This window comes from Podospora pseudopauciseta, assembly GCF_035222475.1.
Source record: "Podospora pseudopauciseta strain CBS 411.78 chromosome 2 map unlocalized CBS411.78m_2, whole genome shotgun sequence".
Classification (NCBI taxonomy): Eukaryota; Fungi; Ascomycota; class Sordariomycetes; order Sordariales; family Podosporaceae; genus Podospora; species Podospora pseudopauciseta.
This window is the reverse complement of record NW_026946663.1, coordinates 4883820-4908121: the sequence shown is the minus strand read 5'-3', so window position 1 is coordinate 4908121 and position 24302 is coordinate 4883820. Positions and strand designations below refer to the sequence as shown.

Below are 24302 nucleotides of genomic sequence, written 5' to 3'. Positions count from 1 at the left end.
ACAAGTGGGGAGCTGGACAAGGCTGCCGCACATTGGTCCGTGCATTTCCACCAAGCTGCCCCGCCCGCTGCTGACTGATTGCCTCGGAATTCAGGCCACACACAAATTAGGGCTCACACCCAAATTAGCGATTCGCTGCCGGAATTTTGCGAGATCCACCCGCTACCCAGTGCGTCCTGGCCTGCAAAAAACACCAGCAGAAACTCGCCCTCCTCCTGCCGGAACCTGAGATCGATCGAGGTACGACAACCAACGACCGACGACATCACCATGGCCGACTCTGATGCCCCCGTAACCCTGCGCACGCGGAAGTTCATCCGCAACCCTCTGCTCGGCCGCAAGCAGATGGTCGTGTGAGTGCTGCCATCCATCTCCGAATGCCCTCTTCGCGAATCGCCCCCGATTGCCAAGTCGCCCACAGTGGACGAGAACATCAATCCAGAAACATAATACTCGATTGGAACATGGCAAAATCGCGGGCGATTTGAGAATGTTGGGCTGTTTGATGGGAAATTGTCGCTGACTCTGCTGTTCAGGGACATCCTCCACCCCGGTCGCGCCAACATCTCCAAGGAGGACCTCCGCGAGAAGCTCGCTGCCCTCTACAAGGCCCAGAAGGATCAAGTTTCCGTCTTCGGTCTCCGCACCCAGTTCGGTGGTGGCAAGACCACCGGCTTTGCCCTCATCTATGATTCCCCCGAGGCCATGAAGAAGTTCGAGCCCCGCTACAGACTCGTCCGTGTTGGCCTTGCCACCAAGATTGAGCGTGCTTCCAGACAGCAGCGTATGTTTCCCGCGGTGGTGGACATGAGAATTTCATTTTGGGAGTGGTACCGGCTGACATTTTCTCTTCCTCACCAATAGGCAAGCAGCGCAAGAACCGCCAGAAGACCCTCCGCGGTACTGCGAAGGTCAAGGGCCCCAAGCCCAAGAAGGAGAAATAAGCGGCGAGCGTTTCTATTTCGGCATCGTCTTTCACACCGGGTCTTTTTCAGGCATGGACGACGGCTTTGGTTCTGTGCATTACTCTACTCTGGCAGGCTGGTGGATACTATCGGCCAACTCATGGGATCGCCGGGCCATACAAAACGGGAAATTCATGAAGGCGTGATGGTTGGGGTTCATTGATTTCGGGCAGAACCATAGCATCCAATACAGGAGGACGTTGGTCGAGCCAAAAGTCCAGAAGAGACAAAAACTGTGTGATGGACAAAGGAGGAGCGCGTGGTTCCCAATAGCAACATGCTTGCGGCCGCGTGGTGATATCACGGATTGAGAGTCGGCCCTCTCAACAAGAGATGTAATGCATACAGATTCCGTCCACTGATTCCCGTGAGTTGTGTTTGTCATGTCGAGGCACCCAGTTTCTTGTCGAGTCTCGGATGTCCGACTTGGCCAATATGCCCCCAGTTTTCCTGGCCGTTTGCCTTGCAGCCAGCCCGGGGCCATGCACCACTGGAGAGCATACAATCCATCGATACGAGATCAGCAATGAGCAGCAAGTGGTGGAACGTTAGCCACTGCTCGCCAATTCCCCTGGCCTATTTTGCCACGTTTTGCAAGCCCATGACCATCCGATCACAATGCCTTGATACATATATGCTCACAACTTCACAATGCGTAGGACGACCGTTACACATGGGGCAATCACGGCAGTGGCCTATCGCTGGCCGCCCTGAGCACAGCCTGTTCCCTCCTCCAAAACCTCGATTTTTCTGCACAATTTCAATTGTCAAACTTGCAAAAAAGGAATGTGCCCATCTCGAAACAAACACCGACAACGTAATTGCTTGCTTGTCGTGAAGATTGCAAGTCGATTGCTGTTCACTGGCAACCTCCGGACGACAATCCCGGATGCCGGCATCCAACTCACGTGTGGGGCCGGGCCGGTCTCCCTGGCCTCGAACCCCGGATGTGGCACAGCCGTCCGGGTCCGCCACCGAGGGACGTTGACATCTGCCTACCTTAGTCTCCTGTCTGCCAAGCGGCCATACAGGAAAGAAGCCTTTGTGTGTCTGCATCGAGAGAAGACGGGGGCATGTGTGATCATAAATAACATGGCTGGCTGACACTTTTTGTGTCTTGCCTTTTCTCTTTCTCTCCTCACCCACGGCAGCCACCAGTCTCCTTCGGCTTTGCTAGACAAATAGCGCTTTTCTGCTTTCTTTGCTTTCTCTTATAGCTTCTCGGGCTTTGTTGCTTGCTTGGTTGCTTGTTTGACACTTTGGCAAGTCACTTACACACAACGACAACACAATGGCAACCCTCCGCTCCATCCTCGCCTGCCTCTCCTTCCGCCGCAACCGCGCCAACCGGGCCGGCTACACCGAGCTCCTCTACGACTCCCTCGACTCTCACGGTCAGATTGACAACGAAAAGTTCGGCCTCTATTCCGACTCCCCACCCGGCAATAACCATGAAGAAGGGCAGTACCGATCCGCCCCCTTGATGGCCTACACTTCATCTGCCGACGACGACGAGGAGCAGCTCGTGGCCATTGCCAAAAAGATCGTAAACTTGATGCACAAAGCCGAGTTCAACGACGACTCCCTTCAGATCGCCATCACAGATGTCGTCGGCGAGAGGAGGTGGAACCGCAAGCTGATCGAGGAGTGTCTGGACAATGTTGTCGAGTTGGTCGAGCAGGGGAGGCAGAACATGGGGGATGCCATGACCGAGGCGCTGGACAAGGTGACGGACGTTGCGGATGAGGAGTTTGCGTTTCCGAGACGGCACCCGGAGAGCGTGGACGGGTTTATTGCGATTGTCTCGGTTGGACTTCTGGCTGAGATGCAGGGCGCTTGGGTGTTGGAGTTGTTGGGGTTTGGGGAGGTGAAGGACAAGGACTTGGAGGGGATGGTGGAGGAGGTGGATGAGAAGAGGGCGGTGGGGGAGGTCAAGATGTTGACTTCGGACAAGATTGTGCTGGGGGAGAAGGCGAGGAGGGGGAGTGTAGCTGACTGGTGGATGAGGGAGTACAAGGCGTATATCCCCGAGGGCAGGGTTGAGACCTTCTTTACAAGGCTGGATATGGTGGATCCTGCTGAATAGGTGATCATGTGTGGGTCTTCATATCTGGCGTTTCTCAACTTTGGCTTGGTTTTCACTGGGGATTTCGTCTTGGTTACTTTAGGGCACATGTGGGATTGTATTGGGGTAGGTCATGTAGCAGGGGGTAGACACAATACATCAACCGCGCCTGCAGACATTCACTTTTGTCCCATTTTACCATCCATGGAAACAAACAAAACAATGTTAGTAACAAGTGTGATATTCTTCTGGTATCATTTCAGAGATGTCAATATCAACTTCAAGATACCCAAGAAACAGGACCCCCTTTCCTCCATTAAGCCCCTATCAGCACCAAATCTCGTGATCACATGGATCATCCGGTACCAAGGTTATCGTCACCACCGAAGGCGTAGTAGACGACGGTCTTGGAGTCAAGTATGTGACCCGAGTCGACACAACCGTTGGGGTAGGACCACCAATGGTGATCACCGTCGTTATAGTTTTAGTAGTGACCGCAGGGTTGCCTGAAGGCCTGGTAGAGGTTTCAATGGCCACACACTGCTCGTACCACATGCTGTAGTAGCTGTCAGTATCCTCCGCTCTGTTTAGGTGAATTCTTTCTCATGCACTTACTTTCCATCGTTCTTGCAGTAAGCCCCCGATGGACAGATTCTTGGACCAGTCCAGTTTTGTCCGCCGCACTGTCCATACAAGGACTGTGTTGCACCCGGACGCGGAGTACTTGAAGGAGAGGGAGCTGTGAAGAATGTCGTTGGCCGGCCTCGTTGCGCCACCGTTGCCCCTGAGAGGGCAAGAAATGAGAGAAGGAACGATGTATGCATGTTGGTTTGCGTGATAGTAGAATCCTGAGGAGACAACTCTGACGGAATCCTGGATTACATGCTTCAGCTATATACTTACCTACTTCTCATCTACATATCCCGGGCTCCTTCCCAATGACCGCCGAGATCATACCCAATATCCAGGGCCCAGGTTTTGCTATCTCTCCCATATTACCCTGAGAGGGTGGGCCGTAAGCGAGGTCTGGCAGCATGGGGCGTTTTGTGCTATTGTTAGTCGGGAAAAAAGCCAATTGTTCTGCAATGTATTCACCGACAGATGTGCCGGACCCCTCCGCCTGGGACATGAAAAAGGTAAAGGCAACCCGATAAGGTAACCAGAGTCCAGAAACCATGAAGCCCACCCAGTGCCCTCTCATCAACTGATGTCACCGGTTTACCCCGGTCACCGAATTCTCAATTCACAATACCTTACATTGAATGCTGCAGTTATTAGTTATTCCAACTGTCCAGTGAATCACTGCCTGTTGTCATACTGGGTGACCTCAGCCCAGCTGGTGCAGGGTCAGTTTACCAGCATATCTACACAACCAAACAAGCACCTAATGCCAGGACACTAGGCCCAAGATCCGGGGCATCTTCACACACGAACAACTATAGGGAAACAGCACAACCCAGCAATCTCAAGCCGTCGCTATTTTAAGCCGTTTCCATCAAGCCCGAGCCGTGGGGTGTAAACAACCGATGGAGTAGTTCTGCAGGAGGTATGTGGATAAAGTCTTGATATGTATTGCATCCGGATGGCCGGATAAAGGGGAACTGTAGACAGCCTCTCTGCCACCGCCACTCAATGGTTGTGTGCCCATTCCAAACAGTAATGACCGAGAGCATGCTGGTTGTGCCAATACCTCGGCCACGCGTCACGCAGCCGGACTCAAATATTAAAAGTTTCAAAAGCTGAATAACCACAAAAATATTACTATATGCGACACCCGTTTTGAGAGCCCTGCCATGCAAACCCTGTATCTTCCAGCGCCAAGACAACTCAAACATAAACTCTAGATGACATGTTGAACATGCATGCCTCAGCAGAATCCTGGACTCCTAGCTGACCTCGAGCTGCAGGCAGATAATGGCGAAGAAGTCAACTGTACCGAACCCGATATTGTCAGGCCAGACCATACCTAATCATCGGGCGTTCCTGGGCGACTGGCCTTGTACAAGACAGTCTTTTTGGTGCCATCTTCCTCCTCGTCGTCCTTGCCAAACTTGGTCATGCTGAACTCGGGCACCCGCCTTGATAGCGGCTTGAGGAGCCCGCTCGGGTTTTGATTGTTCCGCCGCCTCTTCTCGTACTCGCGCTCCTCCTTTGCCAAAGCGCGCTCCTCGTCCAGTTCCAGACATGTGCCCTCAATGCTGAGATACCCATAGTCTCCCGCCTGGCCGACGTCAAAGTTCATGATGCGGAAGCGGAGCTTGCCTCCGACTTTGCGGCCCTTCTCATTGACCCAGTAACCTGTTGTGTGCATCTGCTCAACCACCTGCAGCTCCTCCCCATCTAGGATATCCTCCTCCTCTTGCTGTTGACCTTCTTTCTCCTCGCCATTCTCGTCCGTCTCTGGTTGGCTGCTGTTCGACCTGGCAAACGGATCGTCCTTGGAGATGTCAACCCATTTCCAGCCTTGCGGGAGACGCTTTGCTTCGATGCTTGCGTTGAACTTGTTCCAGCACACCACGCCAATGTGGCCTTCGCTCTGGAGCTGCACCACACCCTCCATCCACTTGCCTCGCGATGGCACGAACAGCTGGGCGTCAAAAGTGAGCCAGCCGAAGCCTACGGCATACTCGTCGACTGAGTGCAGCCAAGCGGGAGTCTCGTCGGTGGGTGGGTTGGTGATACTCGCCTTGGCGGGGCGCTCGGAGAGGTTGAGATTAGAGTAGCTGAGGAGGACGCCGCGCAAAAGTGGCGAGTAGTGATTCAAGAGGGGGTCGAGATGCTGCGCAGCAACGTTGGTGAGGGGCTTGTCGAAGCCAATAGGGTAGAAGGGCACGTAGAGGGAAACGGTTTGGGTGAAGAATGGATATTCAGAGTCGCTGCTTGGGAGTTCGGTGGCAACCTCGTGTGAAGCCTGGGTCGGTGTCTCAGTCTCAGTCCCGGTCTTGTCCTTGCTCTTTTTCTTCTTCTTCTTTTCCTGCCCGTCAACGTTTGCTTCTGTTTCTAGGTTGTCCTTTTTCGATTTCTTCTCCTTGCGCTTCTTTTCCGATTTGGACTTCTCTGGAGTGTCGATCTGCATGGCATCTTCAGGCTCTTCCTTGGGCTCCTTCTTGGACTTGCTCGACTTCTTGCGGGACGACTTTTCCTCGTCGACCACTACCTCGTCAGTTTGCGCCTCGCCATTTCCAAGTTGATCCTTCTTCTTCTTCTTCTTTTTCGAGGGTTCATCCGCCGCAGCTTGCGACCCTAGCCTCACGGGCAACTCGAGATCTCCATTTTTGGTCTTTTTGGATTTGCGGGGGGTTTCTTCCACAACGGCGGCGTCGTCCTCGTCTCTCGAGCGTTTCTTTTCCGACTTGGACCTTTTGTGCTTCTTTTCGACTTTTTGGCTGTCTGGGATTGTTACGGGCTGGGCGCCCTCATCAAGAGTGGCAGACATGGTGAATGCTGCGGTGTGGGTGGTTTGCGACGAGGATGTCGCGAGTCTACAGCTCTTCGTTATCAATTCATTCAAAAGTTTCCTGCGTCGAAGAAAATTATTGACAGTGCCTGCCGGGAGCGACTGATGGACTCAATGACCAATAAGAAACGTGCATTAGTAGTGGGGCCATACGAGACCCCGCTATCTAATCAATTACGCTTCCATACCCTCCCACCACTTAGAACAAGAATGCTCATTAGACTTCCTCTCATTTCGTAAGATATTGGTACTAGTAACCTAAAAGGTATCGGCCTTGTACCCTCCTACGAGCGCGTGCTTCACAGCATCTGCCAAGGAATCCAAACCTTCTACATTCAACACATCATTGTCGTTCTTTTCATACAAAGTCCCCCCTTCAGCCCAGATCCGTCGGAGTGTGGCACTGGTCGCCCTAGGATTGCCTTTTTCCCACAAGTCAGTTTCCAAAGATTTGAGGTCATCCAGGGGCGTCTTGGTGACCTCCCACTTGGCGCCAGTCTGCTTCTCATACTCGGCCAGAACTTCGTTGGGTGAAACAATGAAGCTTTGGACCTTGAGGGCCTTCCCAAAAGACTCCTCGGGATGACGGAGTGTTCCAACAACGAACTTGCCCACACTGATTCACCTTGTTAGTTGGATGTTCTCAATTGATAGCGAGAAAGATAGAAAAAGACTTACTCCCACATGGTGCAAAAGCCAATTTTGCCCTCTCCATCCTCAATAATCCACGCCTTCTTCTCCTCAGGCTTGAAGCCACCAGCAGACTCCAGACCAGGAGCCGTGTCAACCCACATATCGAAATATGGCCCAGTGACCACATATGTCACCTTGACCCTCCTTAGCTCGGCTCTAATGTATTTCCGCACCTTGAGCTTCAACTGGTGGGGCTTCTCATCAGGGCTCTTGTCGTTGTGCTCAATATCAGTGCCATACTCGCTCGGCAAGAACCACTGGACAGTGTTGGACTCCTCAGCCAGACGCAGCAGTTCGATCTGGTGCTGAAGACCTCCGCGCCCAACTGCTGAGATGACTGTGTCTGCTTGAGAAGACTGATATGCGGACTTGACGTCGGCGGATGAAGTTAGGTCACCAACAATGACCGAGAGACCATCCGACTTCCATTTCGCGATCTGAGATGCCTTCTTTTCGGCGGTCCCGGGGGAGGTGAAGAGCGTGATTTGAGGGAACCGGGGCTGGGCACGGAGCAGGGACGTCGTGATGTAGGAGCCGATGGTGCCGGTCCCGCCAAAGATCAAAATTCGGGTTGGTGTGAAAGTCATGATGGAGGATTACTTTGTGTCCTACAATGTATATCTCAAGGCTACGGTTGATATTGTGTTTCTGGAGATGCCTTTTCGAAGAGGGTGCGGCTTTCTACAGCTTTATATGTGAACGGTGAAAGGCGCACGTCAATCGGGCCCCTCATTTCGTTCGTTTCGAGATGCAGCAAAACTACTACCTACCGGATGCCCCGCCTTCCCGTGAAGAACCGGCCTCGGCAACCCCTGCCGACTCATGATCCACCAGGCTCCCGGTGCCATCGGAGGACACAGCAAACGATGATGAGCATTGTGTTATTATCCCTTGCTCTTCCTCGGTTTCACTTTTCGTATGAAGCAGTGCTGCCTCTCCAGATACGGGCCTTGCAGCAGCATACGAGGCAGACTCTTTTCCATGTGAGAAATGACGTCGAGCATGCAAGCTGCTGAGCTGAGCAACGTCGGCTTTTAGGCGGAAGCTCGCAGCGCGACGGAATGGAGTTGAGCCTTACTTTATATCGGAGCATTAGCAATCATCTAAGCCGTCAATTGCCGAAGAAAACTAACAAATTTACAGCAAACAAGTCGCGATGTTGGCGGAAAGTTCGTAGATGTAGATATCCCCAGTCCACCTCGCTGTGTGATTCTGGAGACAAGCTTATATGGATCATCTGGAGATTGGAATTTTACCTCGTGGGCATACATAGGTACCTCAATTTCGACACTTCGAAGGATGGAGTGGTGATGGAAGCGTGGGATATGCATTTAGACACTGTATGCAATTAAACCAGTATCGAAGCCCCTGTTCCTGCACCATTCAGCCGGGACAGCCCTGGGTCTTCGCCCCACTTCCCCAGTTTCCCGTCCCTTGCTTCTAGAGCTCCAGCTGTCAGCAGCGGTCTGGACCACGACATCCCAACCCAAACAACCATCGCAGCTGGGTTGCTTGAACGCCATCACTATCCTCGTCGCACCATGTGCCCCAGTTAGCAGAAGAATCCTCCTATATTACAATCAGAGAGCACACCAAACCTCTTGGATACCCTCGCCCGTATTCTTGTGGCACCATGGCGTCCGCTCTCCACGAAGTCACGCCCTTCTTGGTGATACTGATACTGATTGCTACCCTTGGGCCCCTCCAGTTTGGCTTTCACTTGGTAAGCTCTTTTGACGTTGTAAGCTACATCAAACCGAGTTACTGACCATTCTCATCATCTCCATAGGCTGAGCTCAACGCACCTGAAGATGTTATCACCTGCCAAAAGAAAAGCATTTCGGCGCTTCAGCAGCTGGCCTCTCTTGTTATTACCAAGAGTAGCTCATCCGACGATGTTGTGGACTGTATTCCCATGAGCCGTTCCGACTTTGCCGCCATCTCGGCCGTCTTCACCGTCGGCGGCCTTCTCGGCGCCCTCACTTCCGGCCCTTTTACGTCGGCACGCGGGCGCAAGCTCCCCATGCAATTGACGGCCGCCTTTTACTTGCTTGGATCCATCGTCGAAACCTCTGCAGGCTCTGTTCCCACCATGATCATTGGTCGTTTTCTCACGGGTGTTGGGGCCGGTGCCAGCACTGTCATCGTTCCCTTGTACATCAGTGAAGTGGCACCACCAACACAGAGAGGTTTCTTTGGCGCCTTCACCCAAATCAGCATCAACGTCGGTATTTTGTTCACTCAAACTCTGGGCTTCTTCCTGAGTTATGGAAGTGCTTGGCGATGGATTATGGGCACCGGCGTTATCATTGCTCTTGCTCAAGGTCTTGGTTTGGCTCTTCTCCCCGAAAGCCCAGCTTGGACTGCTAGTGCCAAGGGCGACGTCACCCACGCTCGGCGTGTTCTGCAGCGCATTCGCGGCAGGGTTAGCAACATTGATGAGGAAGTGGAAAGTTGGGGCCAAGGGGCCAGCAAGCCAACTAGTGAGGAGGAAGCGCTGCTTGTCAGCAATGAAAGCACCTCGGCAGACGCCTCTGGACTCTTGACGCCATCAGCTGGTGCCCAGCACTCCCCTCGGGTACATCTTGGGTTTCTACAAGTCCTTCGTGATCCCTTCACCAGGCCCGCCATCATTGCGGTTGTAGGTATCATGTTCGCCCAGCAACTGTGCGGCATCAACTCCATCATCATGTACTCCGTTTCGCTGCTCAAGGACCTTCTCCCCATCAGCTCCGCTTTGCTCACCATCGTCATCTCCATCATCAACCTCGGCGTAACTATGGCTGCTTCTCCTCTTCCCGATCGTTTTGGACGCAAGACCTGCCTGCTGACTTCCATTATGGGACAAGGTACTAGCTCTTTAGCCCTGGCTCTTGCGATCCATTTCGACGTCAAGATCTTGTCTGCCATTGCCGTCTTATTTTTTGTGGCCTTCTTCGCTGTCGGCCTAGGCCCAGTCCCGTTCATCATGGCCTCTGAGCTCGTGGGCCCGGAGGCTGTGGGGGCGACGCAAAGCTGGGCTCTGGGTGCAAGCTACGTGGCTACCTTCCTCGTGGCGTACTTGTTCCCCATTGTCAACGCTGCGTTGAACGATGCGTTTGGTGGTGCCGGTTGGGTGTACTTTATCTTTGCAGGATTTGCCCTTCTATGGGCCGCATTTGTGAGCGGCCGTGTTCCCGAAACTCGCGGGCGGAAGGATGCAGACGAAGTCTGGGGCCGTACGAGAAGGGTCGACTGATTGGATATAGCAATGGACCATAGGTATAGGTATGGCAAGCAAGTTGGGAGTTTGGAGTCTGGGCATTTAGTTTGCTTTATATCTGCAATTTTCCTTTTTTCCCCCGCTACCTAGACTAACATTTGAACAACTTTGTTACGATCTTTGGAACATGCGCTTGTTGCGGACCATTTGTTCAAGCAAGCCAACCCCAGCCTTGACACCATCGATGACAAGCAACTTCTTTCCAGCCTCTTCACCACGCCCTTCAGTGGCAACTGACCTGATGATGTCCTCCAGACCAGCCATTCCCGCGCAACCCATGACTACAGCCTGCACGCCACGGTCCAGCAGTCTCTTCGTAGCTTCGCATAGCTTTTGTCGAACCACGACAGGATCAACGCCACCGTGGAAATCCCCAGCATTCAGACCAGTGGTCTCGACACCGGCAAATCTGCTGTTGCTGTTTTCACTTCCAACGAAGTGGTGCACGCCGTCAGACAGGTGCTTCTCCCAGAACTTCCCGGTCGTGACGATGCCCCAATTGTCTTGGTAGGGCAGCAGTGACAGCGACGTTACGATGCTCGCTTCAAAAATGCCCGTCACAGCAAGATGGGGCCAGTTTTCCTGGATGAAATGGACCAGAGGGTGCACGGAATAGCAAGCAACCAGTACGGCATCATATTCCTTGAGGATGCCCGTCTCTTGGAGGTTGCGCAGAACAACGTCTGCGCTCTGCTGCACGTCATCACCGTCGTTGATGGATGCTGGAGATGCTGGTGGTGCTGTGTAGGTGTAAATCTCGGTCGACTGGTTCTGCACTGTTAGAGATTTGGGCACGCGGTATACTCCATGAACATAGGTCAAGTGACATGCACATACCAAAGGTAGATTTATACCCCGGATGGCCTCCTCAACCCCATTGGTCATGGATGCAGAGGAGTTGGGGTTCAAGATCAGGATCTTGGTGGTGCGTCTAACAAAAGCGGTTGACATGGTGGCTGTGGTATCGTAATCTCTAGATATATCGAGATGGTTACCAAAGTCTAGATGAATTCGTAGAATGACAGCCCCGGCGAGATGTAGAGATTCGTGTTGAGTAAAATTTCCCATTTGGATCCAGAGAGAATGGGAGGGTCAAGTCAAATACATCACCTGCAGACGAAACGGTATATCTACTAGCCAACGACGGAAGCCGCCGACAATCGGTCCCTCCAATCGATGGAGAGGAGTGAGTGGTGCCAATGCGGGGTATCACGTGTGCCTCCTGATGAAGCGACCCCTGCTCCCCTGTCTGTCCTGTCATGGGCCAAGCCACAGTTGGATGCTGTGGGGCCCCCTTCCTTGCTGGCGGCCAGTGCCAGCCTCACCGCAGCCAGACACCCGAGGACCTCCTGGCAGCCAACCCCACCATCAACGTCTCCGCCGCGCAAGCAACCAAGCATCATCAACACCGACTTGACCGACAGCTCCATTGCGCACCCCTTCCAGCTTTTTTGAGGACACACACCACCATCAAATTCGATTTCTCGGCTCATCCATAAAGTGCAGGAGAGTCAAGATGGCGAACGAAGCTCCAATAGGCAAGTTCAATTCCAGAAACCGCGTAGCCTGGTTGGCACTGCCAGTTGCTCGACGCCCAAGCTAGGCAGCTCGACATAGCTATCAACCATGATCCCTCGACTGACCACCATTCGCCTTTATTTTCACAGTTCTCGATGGCGGCACAGGCTTTCTCAAAGTCGGCTATGCCGCCCAGAATTTCCCCGAGTTTCAATACCCATCCATCGTCGGCCGGCCCATCCTGCGTACCGAGGAGCAAGGAGGCAGCGATATGGTTATCAAGGATATCATGTGTGGTGACGAGGCTGCTGCCGCCCGCACCATGCTGCAAGTTTCGTACCCAATGGAGAACGGTATCGTGAAGAAGTGGGACGACATGCAGCATCTCTGGGATTACACCTTTTACGAAAAAATGAAGGTTGATACCCGGGGCCGCAAGATCCTGCTCACCGAACCACCGCTCAACCCGCTGAGGAACAGGGAGCAGATGTGCCAGGTCATGTTTGAGCGCTACGAGTTTGGGGGGGTGTATGTGGCTATTCAAGCTGTTCTGGCGCTTTATGCTCAGGGTATGTTTATGTTTACCCCTGACTACGGCTTACGCACCATGCAAGGGGCTAGCTAACATGGGAGGGGGGAAATAGGTCTCAGCTCCGGTGTTGTTGTTGATTCCGGCGATGGCGTTACGCATATTGTTCCTGTCTACGAGTCCGTCGTCCTCAACCATCTCACGCGCCGCCTCGATGTTGCAGGTCGCGACGTTACCCGCAACCTGATTGCGCTGCTGACGCGCCGAGGCTATGCCCTCAACCGTACCGCCGATTTCGAAACGGTCCGCCAGATGAAGGAGAAGCTCTGCTATGTCTCTTATGACCTCGAGCTGGATAAGCGATTGAGCGAAGACACGACGGTGTTGGTTGAAAGCTACACACTTCCTGACGGCCGTGTGATCCGTGTTGGATCCGAGAGATTCGAGGCCCCCGAGTGTCTGTTCCAGCCCCATCTCGTCGACTGCGACCAGCCGGGTATCGCCGAATTCCTGTTCAACACCATCCAAGCCGCCGATGTGGATGTCCGATCCTCCCTCTTCAAGGCTATTGTATTGTCGGGTGGCAGCAGCATGTACCCTGGTCTTCCCTCTCGCCTTGAGAAGGAGTTGAAGCAGCTTTGGCTCACAAGAGTGTTGCAAGGGAACCCGGAACGGTTGAACAAGTTCAAGGTCAGAATAGAAGACCCGCCGCGGAGAAGGCACATGGTTTTCTTGGGTGGTGCTGTGTTGGCCAACATTATGGCCGACAAGGACAGCATGTGGATTTCCAAGCAGGAGTGGGAGGAGCAAGGCACGAAAATCCTGGAGAAGCTCGGGCCGAGATAAGGGGTGTGGGAGGGCCCGACGGCATGGTTTTGTTGTGTATGGAGTAGCGAGCGTATTTTGCTTTTTCTATAAGGTCATGGTGAATGAAAAGGATGCATTTCTCTCCACAGCTAGCCTTGTCATTGGTGACGGAGTGACGCAAGACGGACAGGAGGTAGGTATGATGATTGCAGAAAAAGAAAGCTTATCAATCTCCCCCCCTCCCCGACTCTATCGACGCATCTGTTGGAAAATCAACCTCATGTCATCACCCGAACTCGAGCAGGAATTCCCCCAACATCTCCAAATTACCACCCGTCGCGTTGATGGTGCCCCTGGCCATTTCTGTTGGCACCGGTGACGGGAGCAGCAGAGCAGGCAAATCTCGCTACGAAACTTGGACGCCCTCCAACCAAGGTCCTTTTCCCGGCCAGATCGCCAATTGGGTGCATTCTGCATCCCACGGTGGAGCGCAAACGGCAGGCTGTGTCGGGTGGTATGTTGGTGTGTTTTCTGACCACTAACACCCCCAGTGGTCCCTGAAATTCAGGTGGAAATTCCCACTGCAGGATCGCGGGGAGATCACCGGGAAGTTGCTGACTCGTCTCGTCGGTCACAGGATTCCATCATGGGCTCCTCCTTGAAAAGGAGCGTGCAGGCCGGCTTTGAAGGTAGGTAGTGTCTCTTTCCTTTAGCATTATTAGCACCATCATATTTCGCCCCCCTTCTGTAGACGATATTTTGAACGAAAATGGGAAGCTGAAGCTGGGTCTCCTCTCTGATACCTACTCAGTGGCTATCCGACCTGTGAAGCCCAAGCTCCCCTTCTCTCCAGCTTCCTTCCCTGTTGCTTGTCAAAATTCCAGATAGGTGTCTTTTCAGTTGGTCACTGCGTCAAAAACAGTATTTTGACATTAATTTGGTTGTGTCCACTTCACTGTTCTCCATCCATGGGCCAGATATCTTAAGGCAGTCCAGAGCAGAAAGGTGGCATTGCTCGCCATGGACAATCGATATACCCCACTACAGAGGGCCCCAGTACATCAGCAGCAGCAGCATCAACATCAGCAACGGCAAAATAACCAGCAGCAGCAGCAGCAGCAGCAGCAGCAGCAGCAGCAGCAGCAGCAGCAACAACAACAACAACAACAACAACAACAACAACAACAACAACAACAACAACAACAACAACAGCGGCAGTTTCAACACTCACAGTACACTCCCTATGGCCAACAACAAAGCACTGTGGGCGGGGGCGGTTTTAGTGTTGCGAGGGCGGGAAGTGCTGCTGCTGCTGCTGTTGTTGCGCGGCGCGTGGTAGTCGCCAAGACCACCAATGGCGGCGTTGATCTCCCCAGGCCTGGTCTCACATCGCTGTCAGCCTCATCCTCATCTTCTTCAACGTCGTCGTCGACCGCCGCCTTTATGCACCCGCACCCCCACCATTATGCCCCTGCTGTTCCGAACCACCACAACCCGTCTTTTGCCGTTGCCAGCGCTGCTGGTGATATCAGATCAAACAATTTTGTCAACGCCATGAACCCGGCCCGAAATTTGAGAGCTGAAGTCAGCTACCAGCAACAGCAGCAGCAGCAAAGGACATCATCCTGTCAGTTTTCATCGGACCTTTGACAAAACACAAGACTAACACTTCACAATAGACCCAGGTGACCGGGGAGGACCCATCCAGTATCAGAGCAAAGTGCGAGTAACAGACAAGTACAAAGTCATTGGTTTCATTTCCAGTGGCACCTATGGCCGTGTCTACAAGGCTCATGGTCGCCATGGCCAACCAGGCGAGTTTGCCATCAAGAAGTTCAAGCCGGACAAGGAAGGCGAGCAGGTCACCTACACGGGCATCTCGCAATCCGCCGTGAGAGAAATGGCCCTCTGCTCCGAACTCAACCACGCCAACGTCATCAAGCTCATCGAAATCATCCTCGAGGACAAGTGCATATTCATGGTCTTTGAGTACGCCGAGCACGACTTATTGCAAATCATCCACCACCACACCCAGCAACCGCGGCACCCCATCCCGCCAAACACCATCAAGAGCATCATGTTCCAGCTCCTCAACGGCTGCCAATACCTGCACACCAACTGGGTCCTCCACCGTGATCTCAAACCAGCCAACATCATGGTCACGTCGTCGGGGGAGGTGAAAATTGGCGATCTCGGTCTCGCCCGCCTGTTCTACAAACCCCTCCACAGCTTGTTCTCGGGCGACAAAGTCGTAGTGACGATCTGGTATCGCGCTCCCGAGCTGCTGCTGGGAAGCAGGCACTACACGCCCGCGATCGACATGTGGGCCGTGGGCTGCATCTTTGCCGAGCTGCTCTCTCTCCGCCCCATCTTCAAGGGGGAGGAAGCAAAAATGGACTCGAAAAAGACGGTGCCGTTTCAGCGGAACCAGATGCAAAAGATTGTGGACGTCATGGGCCTGCCGACGAAGGAGCGGTGGCCGTTGCTGACGAGCATGCCCGAGTACTCGCAGCTGCCGTCGCTGTCACCGCCATTGGGAGGCGGTGGCGGTGGTGGGCATGGAGGTCACCACGGACATCACGGGTATGGTTCACACCATCATCACCAGTCCCACCACGGACGAGGCGGGAACAGCGCAGCCGCGAGCGTCTCCCACTTGGAAAAGTGGTACTACGGCACCATCAACCAGCAGATTTCGTCGACGGCGCAGGCCAATGGGGCGAGCTCGCTTTCGGTGCTCGGCGCGCAGGGGTACAACTTGCTGGCTGGGCTGCTGGAGTACGACCCGGAAAAGAGACTGACGGCTGCCAATGCGCTCCAGCACCCGTTCTTTGCCGAAAGCCCGGATCCGATCAATGCGAACTGCTTCGCGGGGGTCAAGATGGAATACCCTCATCGGAGGGTCAGTCAGGACGATAACGATATACGAACGGGGAGCCTGCCGGGGACCAAGAGAAGCGGGTTGCCGGATGATTCGCTGAGACCGGGAAAGAGAGTGAAGGAGAACTGATTTTTTTTTCCACGGCTGGGCAATGATTATAGGGAGAGGAGGAGTCTGGAGTTGGTGGTGTTTCTGGGATAGGCATGACATCTATGGCATTTACGTTTGAGCGTTTATTCAGAGTTTATAGTAATATTCCGACCATCAAAGGCATTTTGTTGGTGTTTTTTGCTAGGGATACTCCTGATTGCTCTCAGGCTCTCAAAGTCGAGCCGACTCAGATAGTCACGCCCCATTCCTCGTCTCCTCCACCTCGCAGTACGCCTTGAAAGTGACAAACTCGTCCTCGTCTCCATCCGCCTCGCTCTCCAGCACGCATTCCGCTGTGGCGCCCACAAAATAGACATACCCCTCCTTGATCTCCTTCACAGTCGGCCCAACGCTAATCTTCCCCTTGCCGCCCGTGCAAATGATAATACTTGGCCCATCCAGCGGATCAAACGTAGCCTTTGACCCGTTCCCCCTGAGCACCGTCCTGACTACACTAAACTCCTCAATGGGGGGGTCGTACAGCTTGGCCTCGGAGCCAGAACTGTACGCCGCTCTGTTGAGCGTGACATAAGGGTAATCCACCGGCTCCATCTTTTGCTCCTCAATAGGCGCATAGTTGTACGTCAGCATGCCCACCAGGGTGTCGACGTCCTTGAACTTGGGGGTGAAGCCGGCGCGGACGACATTGTCGCTCGAGGCCATGCACTCGACAATGTCACCCGAGACATAAGCGTGGATGTCATCTGCTTGAAGAAAGAGAGCCTCGCCGGGGGAGAGCTTGATAAAGTTGAGGAAGAACAAGACGAAGAGGCCGTAGTCGGACCCGAAGTGGCCGTGGAGGCGGGTTACGAGTTCGGAGAGGACAGAGCCAGAGGTGGAGGAGACGCCGCCGGCGGCAAACTCGGCGCCGTGGGAGGAGGCAGCCTCGACGAGGGAGGAGGTTGCTTTTGCGAGGTCATCCTCCGAAGCAGACAAGACTGCGCCAAAGACTGTCTGAAGTGCCTTTTTATTTTGGGTCTTGTCGTCGGGGTTCGCCTTGACGGTGTCAATGAAGGATTGGGCCTTGTCGTCGCCTACCAGTTGGCGCAAGGCAGGGACGTTTTCGAGGAAGTGCGAGATCTCAGCTAGTGGGCGGAAACCGCAAAACCCTTCAAAGGGAGTGATGGCAATGGCCATCTCGGGCTTGTGGTTGTCATCTGGGTAGTTCTTTGGGTCGCGGGCGTGGAGCTTCTCGGCAAGCTTCTTGTTGGGATGGGCCTGAATCGATAGAGCCTTGCCGATGGAGAGGATCTTGAAGAGAAAGGGAAGCTTGTTCTCATATTTGGATGCAACGCTCGAGGCTAGGAGGGCTTGGTTGTCTTGGACGAGATCGAGCAGGGTGCGGCCTGTGGTTAGGTCTTTGGAAGGGTTGGATGGATGTGTGCCCATCCAGAGCTACCGATGCCACTATTGTTAGCTCATCACCAACATCATCGTTGGACTCCCAGGAGGGCTTGAAAGTACTTCTGCATATGGCTTATCATCTTGAATGGTAAAACCGTCGGAAGGGGTTGCAGCTGCAAATCTGGCAGCAGCAGAGTCGCTACCCTTCTTCCCCCAGTCATAGGAGTTGGCCCCGCATTGGAGGCGTATCAAGGGGACCTGCATCGCGAACGACGGAGACAAGATAACAACGGAGGGGCAGGGATGGACCAAGATGGGGTGCTTGGACTAAGGTACCGGTAGCGGTGGTGAGGAGCAAAGCAGAGAACGGGCAGGTCAGAGCACACCTCCAACGCGCTTTTAGTTCAGATCAATGTTGGGTATTTATCAAATGTCGGGTACCTCCAGCGACTGTTCGAGGTGGGAGCTGCTGCACCCTTTAGCCCCTCGTTTTACGTCACCAAAGACATCGCTTGGGATCCCTCGTCGAGAGCCTTGAAGGTAAAGAGACAGTGCGGGGCCCTCAGCCCCGTCCTCCGTGTGGCCTTTGAGCAGAGTGGCCGAGAGATACAGCAGCCCCGCTTCATCGAATGACAGCTCTCTCACCGCCCAAACGCAATGGCTCATTCTGCCACCGCACATGGTCGCGACCTTGTTCTCTGGCCAGTTGATACCTCGTCTTATTCCACCATTTGACATACTCCTCCGTGTTTGCTCCACGACCATCACGATTTGATGACCAATTTCTTGCTATCTTTGACTCATGAAACAGTAGCACACTTACGTACATTCTACATTGTGCGGCAGGTTGGAACAAACCAGCAAACTGACAACATCAAACCAACCAGGAGGCTGAGATTTTATAGACGCCAGGGCCGACGACGCTTCCGACTAATATGTAGGCTTGGCAGAACCCCTATATTGAGTAGTAGCTGATCTTTCTGGTGAGAACGTAGCACATACATAACAGCATCATTCACAATCGTAATTCTCACAGAAACGCAATCAACGCAGCATGTCTTCTCGGAACCGGAACTCGCGTGGGCCGAACCGGAACAGCGGCAGCACCCAAGGTGAAGAGGCCGCCATCTGGTCAAACATCAAAGAGGAGTTGCGCACCATGATTGAAGGAGTCAACAATAGCAACGATGAACTCAGAGGAATTCTAGCCCAGGAGAAGTACATTTCGAAATCCAAGTCATCCAAAGACAGCAGTTCCATTGATATCGGCGCTGAAGAGGCCAAGCTGGATGCCCTGCTCCGCAGTGGCGTTAAGGGCGCCGACGTGTCGAAGCAGCAGATTGATTCTCTCATCGAAACCGTCACCATTCTGCGGGCCTTGGTGAAGGCTAAGGAGGACGCCGAGTCCCAGTCTGCCGGGACGTCGAGCTTAGGGAGCAGGGAACGACCCAGCGGATTGCTCTCTAGTGGGGCCAGATCAAGCTCTGCGAGAGGTTTGGGCCAAAGAGAAAAGGAAAGGGAGCGTGAAAAGGAGAGGGAACGTGAGAGAGAAAGGGAGAAGGACCGCGACAAAGATCCAGGATCTGTCTATGAATTTGATGGAGCTGGAGACTCGCCGGTTCCGTCTCCGGCTGGCAACCATACCCGGAAGCTGGGTGGGAGCGTTGGCGGGAGCGACAGGTCTGCCAACCGGGATAGTGTTCCCCCACGAGGAGATCGTGACACGCCAGGCAAGGCGGATAGCGTTCCCCCTGATGGCGGCTTGGGAACTGGAACGGCGCTGCAGCGAGCACGCAATGTGTTTCTACGAGGACAGGATGTGGTGTTCAAGCCCAAACCAACCACCAGTGCGGACAGCACCGAGTGGATGTTGGGAAAGGTGCAGCAAGTTCTAGGCGAGGGCAAGTCACGACGATACAAGGTGCAGGATGCTGATCCGGACCTCCCACCAGACCAGAGGGTTGAATATCGCACTAGTGCCAGCAGTATGATCCCCCTCCCCCCACCTGGGGCTGATCTTCCCGAGCTGGAGAAGGGAAAGACAGTGTTGGCGCTCTATCCAGATAGCACCATGTTTTACAAGGCTGAGGTCATGGGCGCGGAAGCGTCGACTGGAAAAGTAAGCTTGAGATTTGAGGGCGAGGAGAACAGCGTGACGTTGCAACTGGTGGACCGCCGATTTGTGGTGGATTTTCGAAATTGACTGTAGGAGAGAAGGTGCCGCTGTCTCTTCTACAATAGCAAAATACCTAAAGTAGTTGACAAGTTCTGCATCTGATAGATAATGGAAGATGATACCTCGTTGACCGTTGACATGGGTTCAGGGCTCCACACTTTCAGCGTTTGCAACCGAATGCACGGGCCGCTAATGGTTGGGCGCCAGCGCAGTGATTGGCTGGTTGTTTCAGGGGCCGTAAATTTTGGGTTGGCTGGCCTCTGGACTTTTGGAGCATCAAAGTTTCGAAGCTGCAGGTGCTGCCTTCCCTGTCAGGGGATCATCCTCAGTGTTGGTGTCGGTGTTGAGCCTGAGGTAGGTTCTCGATCTTCTGAAGCACCTCAGTTTGTTTAGGTTCCCAACAGCCACCACCATCGCCGTTACTCTTGACCCCTAACACCGTTGTTCGTTTGCTTGTCGGCCATATCCGCTGTCGTTGCAACAGTGCTAACCATCCCTGGCCCCGATCTAAAAGTAATTAATTTTCCCAATTTCCGCTTTCGCGATTCAGACCCGCCAGCACCGTATCGCCCATCATCAAGTCTCCCTCTCCACGAATCCCCTCGGCCTGTCTCATCTGGCATCCGCCATAACAAGAACAACAGCGACAACAACAGCGACAACAACAACAACAACAACAACAACAACAACAACAACAAAAACAACAACCACTCCGTCTCACCCCACTACTGTCCAGCCGTTTGCGCGTCTCTTACCTCAAATTATCAACACCAGACGCGACATATCGAAACCGACACCCACGCGACGCTCACGGCCTATATCACACACTTCCCAAGCGCGCAAGTATTACGAAAGTAGACCGCAAACATGGGCGCCGCCTTTTCCATGTCGAGCCTTTTTGGCAAACTGTTCGGGTCCAAGGAAGTGCGCATTCTCATGCTGGGTCTCGATGCCGCTGGCAAGACCACCATTCTCTACAAGCTCAAGCTCAACCAGACCATGACCACCATCCCCACAGTCGGCTTCAACGTGGAGACCTTTACCTACAAAAACATCAAGTTCAACATGTGGGACGTTGGTGGCCAGGACAAGATTAGGCCTTTGTGGAGGCATTACTACAGCGGTACGTTGCGCCAAACAGCTAGCTAGCGAGATGGGAAAGACGTGTTGATGATCAGAGAACAGGTACCCAGGGTCTGGTGTTCGTGGTAGACTCGTCAGATCACGCTCGTATCGACGAGGCGAGGACAGAACTCCATCGCATTATTAACGATCGTGAAATGGCGGATTGCTTGCTCCTGGTGTTTGCCAACAAGCAGGATGTTGACGGTGGTATGTGTTGGCCGCTTTCCCCTAATGCACCCGACGACGATAACTGACGCGGAAAACAGCCATGAAACCGAATGAAGTTACCGAGAAGCTCCAGCTCGCCAAACTCAAAGACAAGCTCTGGTTCGTGCAGCCTGCCATTGCCATCGATGGCGAGGGCTTGACCGAGGGCTTCGGCTGGTTATCGGATAATATCAAGAAGATGCCCAAGTATGGCGGGAAATGAGCCTTGTTCGACGCGGAGATGAAGCTGTACGGATCAGGCCCAGAGAGGGGTGCTGATGTGATCTCGACATGGCCCGGCTCAGCCTTCTTCCCACCCCCTGACCTCGAAGAGAGTACGGACCATTCAGAAGTATATGACGGCTTACGCAAACAAACGGACATCAGCTCAATTAATGAGGCCATGGTATCTTGTCAAGACGACACCCCATGAGAGCCTGGGGATGTTGAAGGAGCTGCACTTGTATCGGGAGGGAACGACATGAGCGGTCATGTGTGTCATAATCTGGCTTTTTTGTGTGTTGCGCGTTTTGGTTTTCGGTCGGTTCACTGCAAATACTCTCTCGCGCTCTCCTTGTATCATTTTTTGTAATGCCCAACAACAAAAGGGGGTTTTCTAGCTAGCCTTGTTTTCTCTCCTTTTTCTTCAGTTCTACCACTGCTTTTCCTTTTACACCATTTGCAACTCGTTATAAGAGCTACAATAGGAGGAGGGGGGAGGAGAAGCGAAGCAATAGTTATACCCAGCTGCGATTCAAAGGGAGGAATGCGAAATGGATGGATGGATGGATGGTTTGACGGATGGGCGTGATGAATAAGAGTATAGGAGTAAGTAGGTCAATGGAGAAAATGATTGAACTTCATCACCTCTGTTGAAAACAGGACAGTAATGGTAAAACGAAACCAAAACACCCTAGCAGACCGGTCTCGACCTTTCGGGACTTAACTTTAAGGTTGGATGTCAATCTCATTCTTCTTTCGAGAAGCATTGGCATCCGGCTTCTTCTGTTCCCTTTGCCCCATATTGTGTGATCGACACACTCTTCCTATTCCGGGCTTGGGAACGTTGGTGCTTGACATCCCCCGCATACGTTTCACCATTGGTACCTGCATGTTGAAAGGCTTGATCGACCAACACCCTATCCCAACTACCGAGTGGTATGCTTCTGTTCTCGCCAAGTCGACCTGCGCATTATCTCGATGGCCCTTTCTCATACTTTGTCTGATCGCCGGTATCTCTGCGGTCTGTGTTCACTAGGCCTGAAGCTCGTTATACTCATTTCATCTCGTGTCTTCCCGCTTTTTCCTCTGATGTTGCCCATCATGTCAGGATGCAGCTGTCTTCTATCACCTCTTCACTGTTGAACGCCGACTACTTTGGATTATGATACAAGCTGGAACTTGGCCATGGACGACCTTTCAATAAGCAACGCAACGTTCCCGTTCTTTTCAACCAATGACAACGATATCAGCATATCGACAAGGTCAAGAAACGGGACAGGATTTCCAGGTTTCTTCTTTGGGCCGGGAAAACTGCGATATGATGACCTCGGGTTCACCACTCGGGTGTCGGTGTGGGTGTTGTGCGGTGCTTCGCTGATGTTCTTGCTCTTGAGGATCTATTGCAAGTTTATACGGCATCGAAGGCTTCATACTGATGATTGGTTTGCCATTGGCGCTTGGGTACGGTCCAATTTACCTCTTCATGCCTGCTGCTGATATGCTGACAATGCTGACTGTAGTTGGCCTTGCTAGGCTCAACCATCACGACCAACATGGCCATCGACCTCGGCTACGGCAAGCACGTCTGGCAAATCCCCTTTGGAAACCTCAACGACATGTTCCTCATCGGGCAGATCACCGTCACACTCGCCATCTGCAGCCAAGCCTGGTCCAAGACCTCGTTTGCCATCTCGCTTCTCATGATCCACGATGGCATACACGGCAAGACCAGAGTGTTTATCTGGTTTGCCATTGTGAGCATGAACATGCTGTTTGGCGTGTCGGCCATGCTGTTTTGGGTTGGGTGCACGCCGCTGGAGAAGGCGTGGCATCCGTTCATGAGAGGGACTTGTTGGAGCCCGAATGTGGTTATCACTTATGGAATCTTTGCTAGTGGTATGCCTTCTTGGCCGGTCGGTCTTGAAGAACTGTCTGTGGTACTGACGCTGTGTTTCAGCTTACTCTGGTGTGATGGATCTGGTTCTGGCTATTATTCCCTGGAAGATTATCATGAACTTGCAGATGCAGACAAGAGAGAAGATTGGCGTGGCGTTGGCGATGAGTATGGGTGTTTTGTAGGTTCCCTATCTCCATTCTCGAGTCGTCATGAACTGACGCCTAGGTATTGATTGCAGTGCTGCCGCGTCAGCTTTCATCAAGTGTTCGTCACTGCCCGAGCTGGGAGGTCGTGATTTTCCACGTAAGTTCCCTCTTGTCCCAAGGCGTTGGAAGGGGAAGATTGACGTGTCGATAGACGACGGGGTCACACTCGTGATATGGGGTAATGCCGAGGCAGCAGTCACCATCATGGCCGCATCAGTGCCAATGCTTCGTGCATTGGTACGAACTGTCAGGCCTTCGCGACGAAGGAACTATTACTCAAGCTACAGTCGTTCGAGACGGACTGAGCGGTCGTCCAGGAGGGTTTACTACAACAAACCAAGGCGAGACTTGGTGACCATGACTGAGTCGACATGGACAGGTGGATCGAGCAGCAGAACGTATACTTAGTGAGTTAATGCGGTAGGTATTGGTCTCAACGGTTTAGATATATAGGCGTCAACGGCGTACCCATAGAGTTCAGGTCGGGTTCGTTTTGTCAGTTCGAGGTTTATAAGAACGTCGACTTGATTTTCGTTACGAAAGAAGCGCCGTGTGTCTATTACGACCGATGATTGGTCGTCTGTGTGCTGATTCCTGTCGTACATAAAAGCAAAACCGAGGCAGGTGATAGTGGTTAGTTCCATGTGAACTGGACTCACCGTTTTGAAGATGCTGTCTGCTATCATCACCGTTCTCAGAGAAACTGGTTAGCGCTGCAAAACCGTCGAGTTCCCCACCCACACATGCCCTGAGTCTGGGGGGAACGGAGTAGCGAACCCGCCAAGCAAGACGGTGTTT

The 24302-nt window shown here is 53.1% G+C and overlaps 13 protein-coding genes across 13 annotated transcripts; 9 read left to right on the top strand and 4 right to left on the bottom strand.

Moving 5' to 3' along the window:
- Positions 1 to 26: 26 nt before the first annotated feature.
- QC763_213870 (uncharacterized protein) lies at positions 27 to 944 on the top strand (the record flags this gene model as incomplete). The annotated part of the gene is made up of 3 exons (XM_062910425.1): positions 27 to 353; positions 537 to 784; positions 865 to 944. The coding sequence occupies exons 1-3, from the start codon at positions 271 to 273 to the stop codon at positions 942 to 944; spliced, it is 411 nt and encodes a 136-aa protein (XP_062769346.1). The 5' UTR covers positions 27 to 270.
- Positions 945 to 2256: 1312 nt separating this feature from the next.
- Positions 2257 to 3051, top strand: QC763_213880 (uncharacterized protein; the record flags this gene model as incomplete). Its single annotated transcript, XM_062910426.1, has 2 exons — positions 2257 to 2805; positions 2938 to 3051. The coding sequence occupies 2 exons, from the start codon at positions 2257 to 2259 to the stop codon at positions 3049 to 3051; spliced, it is 663 nt and encodes a 220-aa protein (XP_062769345.1).
- A 1945-nt stretch (positions 3052 to 4996) lies between these two features.
- QC763_213890 (uncharacterized protein) lies at positions 4997 to 6466 on the bottom strand (the record flags this gene model as incomplete). The annotated part of the gene is made up of 1 exon (XM_062910427.1): positions 4997 to 6466. The coding sequence occupies one exon, from the start codon at positions 6464 to 6466 to the stop codon at positions 4997 to 4999; it is 1470 nt and encodes a 489-aa protein (XP_062769344.1).
- An 84-nt stretch (positions 6467 to 6550) lies between these two features.
- QC763_213900 (uncharacterized protein) lies at positions 6551 to 8120 on the bottom strand. Its single transcript, XM_062910428.1, has 2 exons — positions 7166 to 8120; positions 6551 to 7103 (listed from the first exon to the last, which is right to left on the bottom strand). The coding sequence occupies exons 1-2, from the start codon at positions 7765 to 7767 to the stop codon at positions 6746 to 6748; spliced, it is 960 nt and encodes a 319-aa protein (XP_062769343.1). The 5' UTR covers positions 7768 to 8120; the 3' UTR covers positions 6551 to 6745.
- A 320-nt stretch (positions 8121 to 8440) lies between these two features.
- Positions 8441 to 11435, top strand: HGT20 (Bifunctional purine biosynthesis protein PurH). The gene is made up of 2 exons (XM_062910429.1): positions 8441 to 8903; positions 8970 to 11435. The coding sequence occupies exons 1-2, from the start codon at positions 8814 to 8816 to the stop codon at positions 10416 to 10418; spliced, it is 1539 nt and encodes a 512-aa protein (XP_062769342.1). The 5' UTR covers positions 8441 to 8813; the 3' UTR covers positions 10419 to 11435.
- Positions 10456 to 11675, bottom strand: DCG1. The gene is made up of 2 exons (XM_062910430.1): positions 11280 to 11675; positions 10456 to 11207 (listed from the first exon to the last, which is right to left on the bottom strand). The coding sequence occupies exons 1-2, from the start codon at positions 11508 to 11510 to the stop codon at positions 10554 to 10556; spliced, it is 885 nt and encodes a 294-aa protein (XP_062769341.1). The 5' UTR covers positions 11511 to 11675; the 3' UTR covers positions 10456 to 10553.
- A 283-nt stretch (positions 11676 to 11958) lies between these two features.
- ARP2_1 (Actin-related protein 2) lies at positions 11959 to 13335 on the top strand (the record flags this gene model as incomplete). The annotated part of the gene is made up of 3 exons (XM_062910431.1): positions 11959 to 11980; positions 12110 to 12529; positions 12605 to 13335. 3 exons carry the CDS (start codon positions 11959 to 11961, stop codon positions 13333 to 13335), a joined length of 1173 nt encoding a protein of 390 aa, XP_062769340.1.
- A 1364-nt stretch (positions 13336 to 14699) lies between these two features.
- On the top strand, positions 14700 to 16497 carry SSN3 (cyclin-dependent protein kinase). The gene is made up of 2 exons (XM_062910432.1): positions 14700 to 14923; positions 14976 to 16497. The coding sequence occupies exons 1-2, from the start codon at positions 14740 to 14742 to the stop codon at positions 16304 to 16306; spliced, it is 1515 nt and encodes a 504-aa protein (XP_062769339.1). The 5' UTR covers positions 14700 to 14739; the 3' UTR covers positions 16307 to 16497.
- On the bottom strand, positions 16371 to 18183 carry PMI1 (Mannose-6-phosphate isomerase). The gene is made up of 2 exons (XM_062910433.1): positions 17792 to 18183; positions 16371 to 17722 (listed from the first exon to the last, which is right to left on the bottom strand). The coding sequence occupies exons 1-2, from the start codon at positions 17933 to 17935 to the stop codon at positions 16523 to 16525; spliced, it is 1344 nt and encodes a 447-aa protein (XP_062769338.1). The 5' UTR covers positions 17936 to 18183; the 3' UTR covers positions 16371 to 16522.
- A 542-nt stretch (positions 18184 to 18725) lies between these two features.
- QC763_213960 (uncharacterized protein) lies at positions 18726 to 19874 on the top strand (the record flags this gene model as incomplete). The annotated part of the gene is made up of 1 exon (XM_062910434.1): positions 18726 to 19874. One exon carries the CDS (start codon positions 18726 to 18728, stop codon positions 19872 to 19874), a length of 1149 nt encoding a protein of 382 aa, XP_062769337.1.
- An 81-nt stretch (positions 19875 to 19955) lies between these two features.
- QC763_0045090 (uncharacterized protein) lies at positions 19956 to 20479 on the top strand (the record flags this gene model as incomplete). Its single annotated transcript, XM_062905676.1, has 2 exons — positions 19956 to 20201; positions 20429 to 20479. 2 exons carry the CDS (start codon positions 19956 to 19958, stop codon positions 20477 to 20479), a joined length of 297 nt encoding a protein of 98 aa, XP_062769336.1.
- Positions 20480 to 20714: 235 nt separating this feature from the next.
- Positions 20715 to 21402, top strand: ARF51F (ADP-ribosylation factor 6; the record flags this gene model as incomplete). The annotated part of the gene is made up of 3 exons (XM_062910435.1): positions 20715 to 20970; positions 21033 to 21179; positions 21239 to 21402. 3 exons carry the CDS (start codon positions 20715 to 20717, stop codon positions 21400 to 21402), a joined length of 567 nt encoding a protein of 188 aa, XP_062769335.1.
- Positions 21403 to 22954: 1552 nt separating this feature from the next.
- QC763_213980 (uncharacterized protein) lies at positions 22955 to 24049 on the top strand (the record flags this gene model as incomplete). The annotated part of the gene is made up of 3 exons (XM_062910436.1): positions 22955 to 23297; positions 23359 to 23476; positions 23656 to 24049. The coding sequence occupies 3 exons, from the start codon at positions 22955 to 22957 to the stop codon at positions 23684 to 23686; spliced, it is 492 nt and encodes a 163-aa protein (XP_062769334.1). The 3' UTR covers positions 23687 to 24049.
- Between the last annotated feature and the right edge of the window lie 253 nt (positions 24050 to 24302).

Bases quoted from the DNA above. Each gene is read 5' to 3' on its own strand.
- QC763_213900 (XM_062910428.1), bottom strand. From the start codon at position 7,767: ATGACTTTCACACCAACCCGAATTTTGATCTTTGGCGGGACCGGCACC. The intron at 7,104-7,165 runs GTAAGTCTTTTT...AAGGTGAATCAG, and splicing joins GGCTTTTGCACCATGTGGGA to TGTGGGCAAGTTCGTTGTTG.
- HGT20 (XM_062910429.1), top strand. From the start codon at position 8,814: ATGGCGTCCGCTCTCCACGAAGTCACGCCCTTCTTGGTGATACTGATA. The intron at 8,904-8,969 runs GTAAGCTCTTTT...TCATCTCCATAG, and splicing joins TCCAGTTTGGCTTTCACTTG to GCTGAGCTCAACGCACCTGA.
- DCG1 (XM_062910430.1), bottom strand. From the start codon at position 11,510: ATGGGAAATTTTACTCAACACGAATCTCTACATCTCGCCGGGGCTGTC. The intron at 11,208-11,279 runs GTATGTGCATGT...GTGCAGAACCAG, and splicing joins GGGGTATAAATCTACCTTTG to TCGACCGAGATTTACACCTA.
- SSN3 (XM_062910432.1), top strand. From the start codon at position 14,740: ATGCACCCGCACCCCCACCATTATGCCCCTGCTGTTCCGAACCACCAC. The intron at 14,924-14,975 runs GTCAGTTTTCAT...ACTTCACAATAG, and splicing joins GCAGCAAAGGACATCATCCT to ACCCAGGTGACCGGGGAGGA.
- PMI1 (XM_062910433.1), bottom strand. From the start codon at position 17,935: ATGCAGGTCCCCTTGATACGCCTCCAATGCGGGGCCAACTCCTATGAC. The intron at 17,723-17,791 runs GTACTTTCAAGC...TGGCATCGGTAG, and splicing joins ATGATAAGCCATATGCAGAA to CTCTGGATGGGCACACATCC.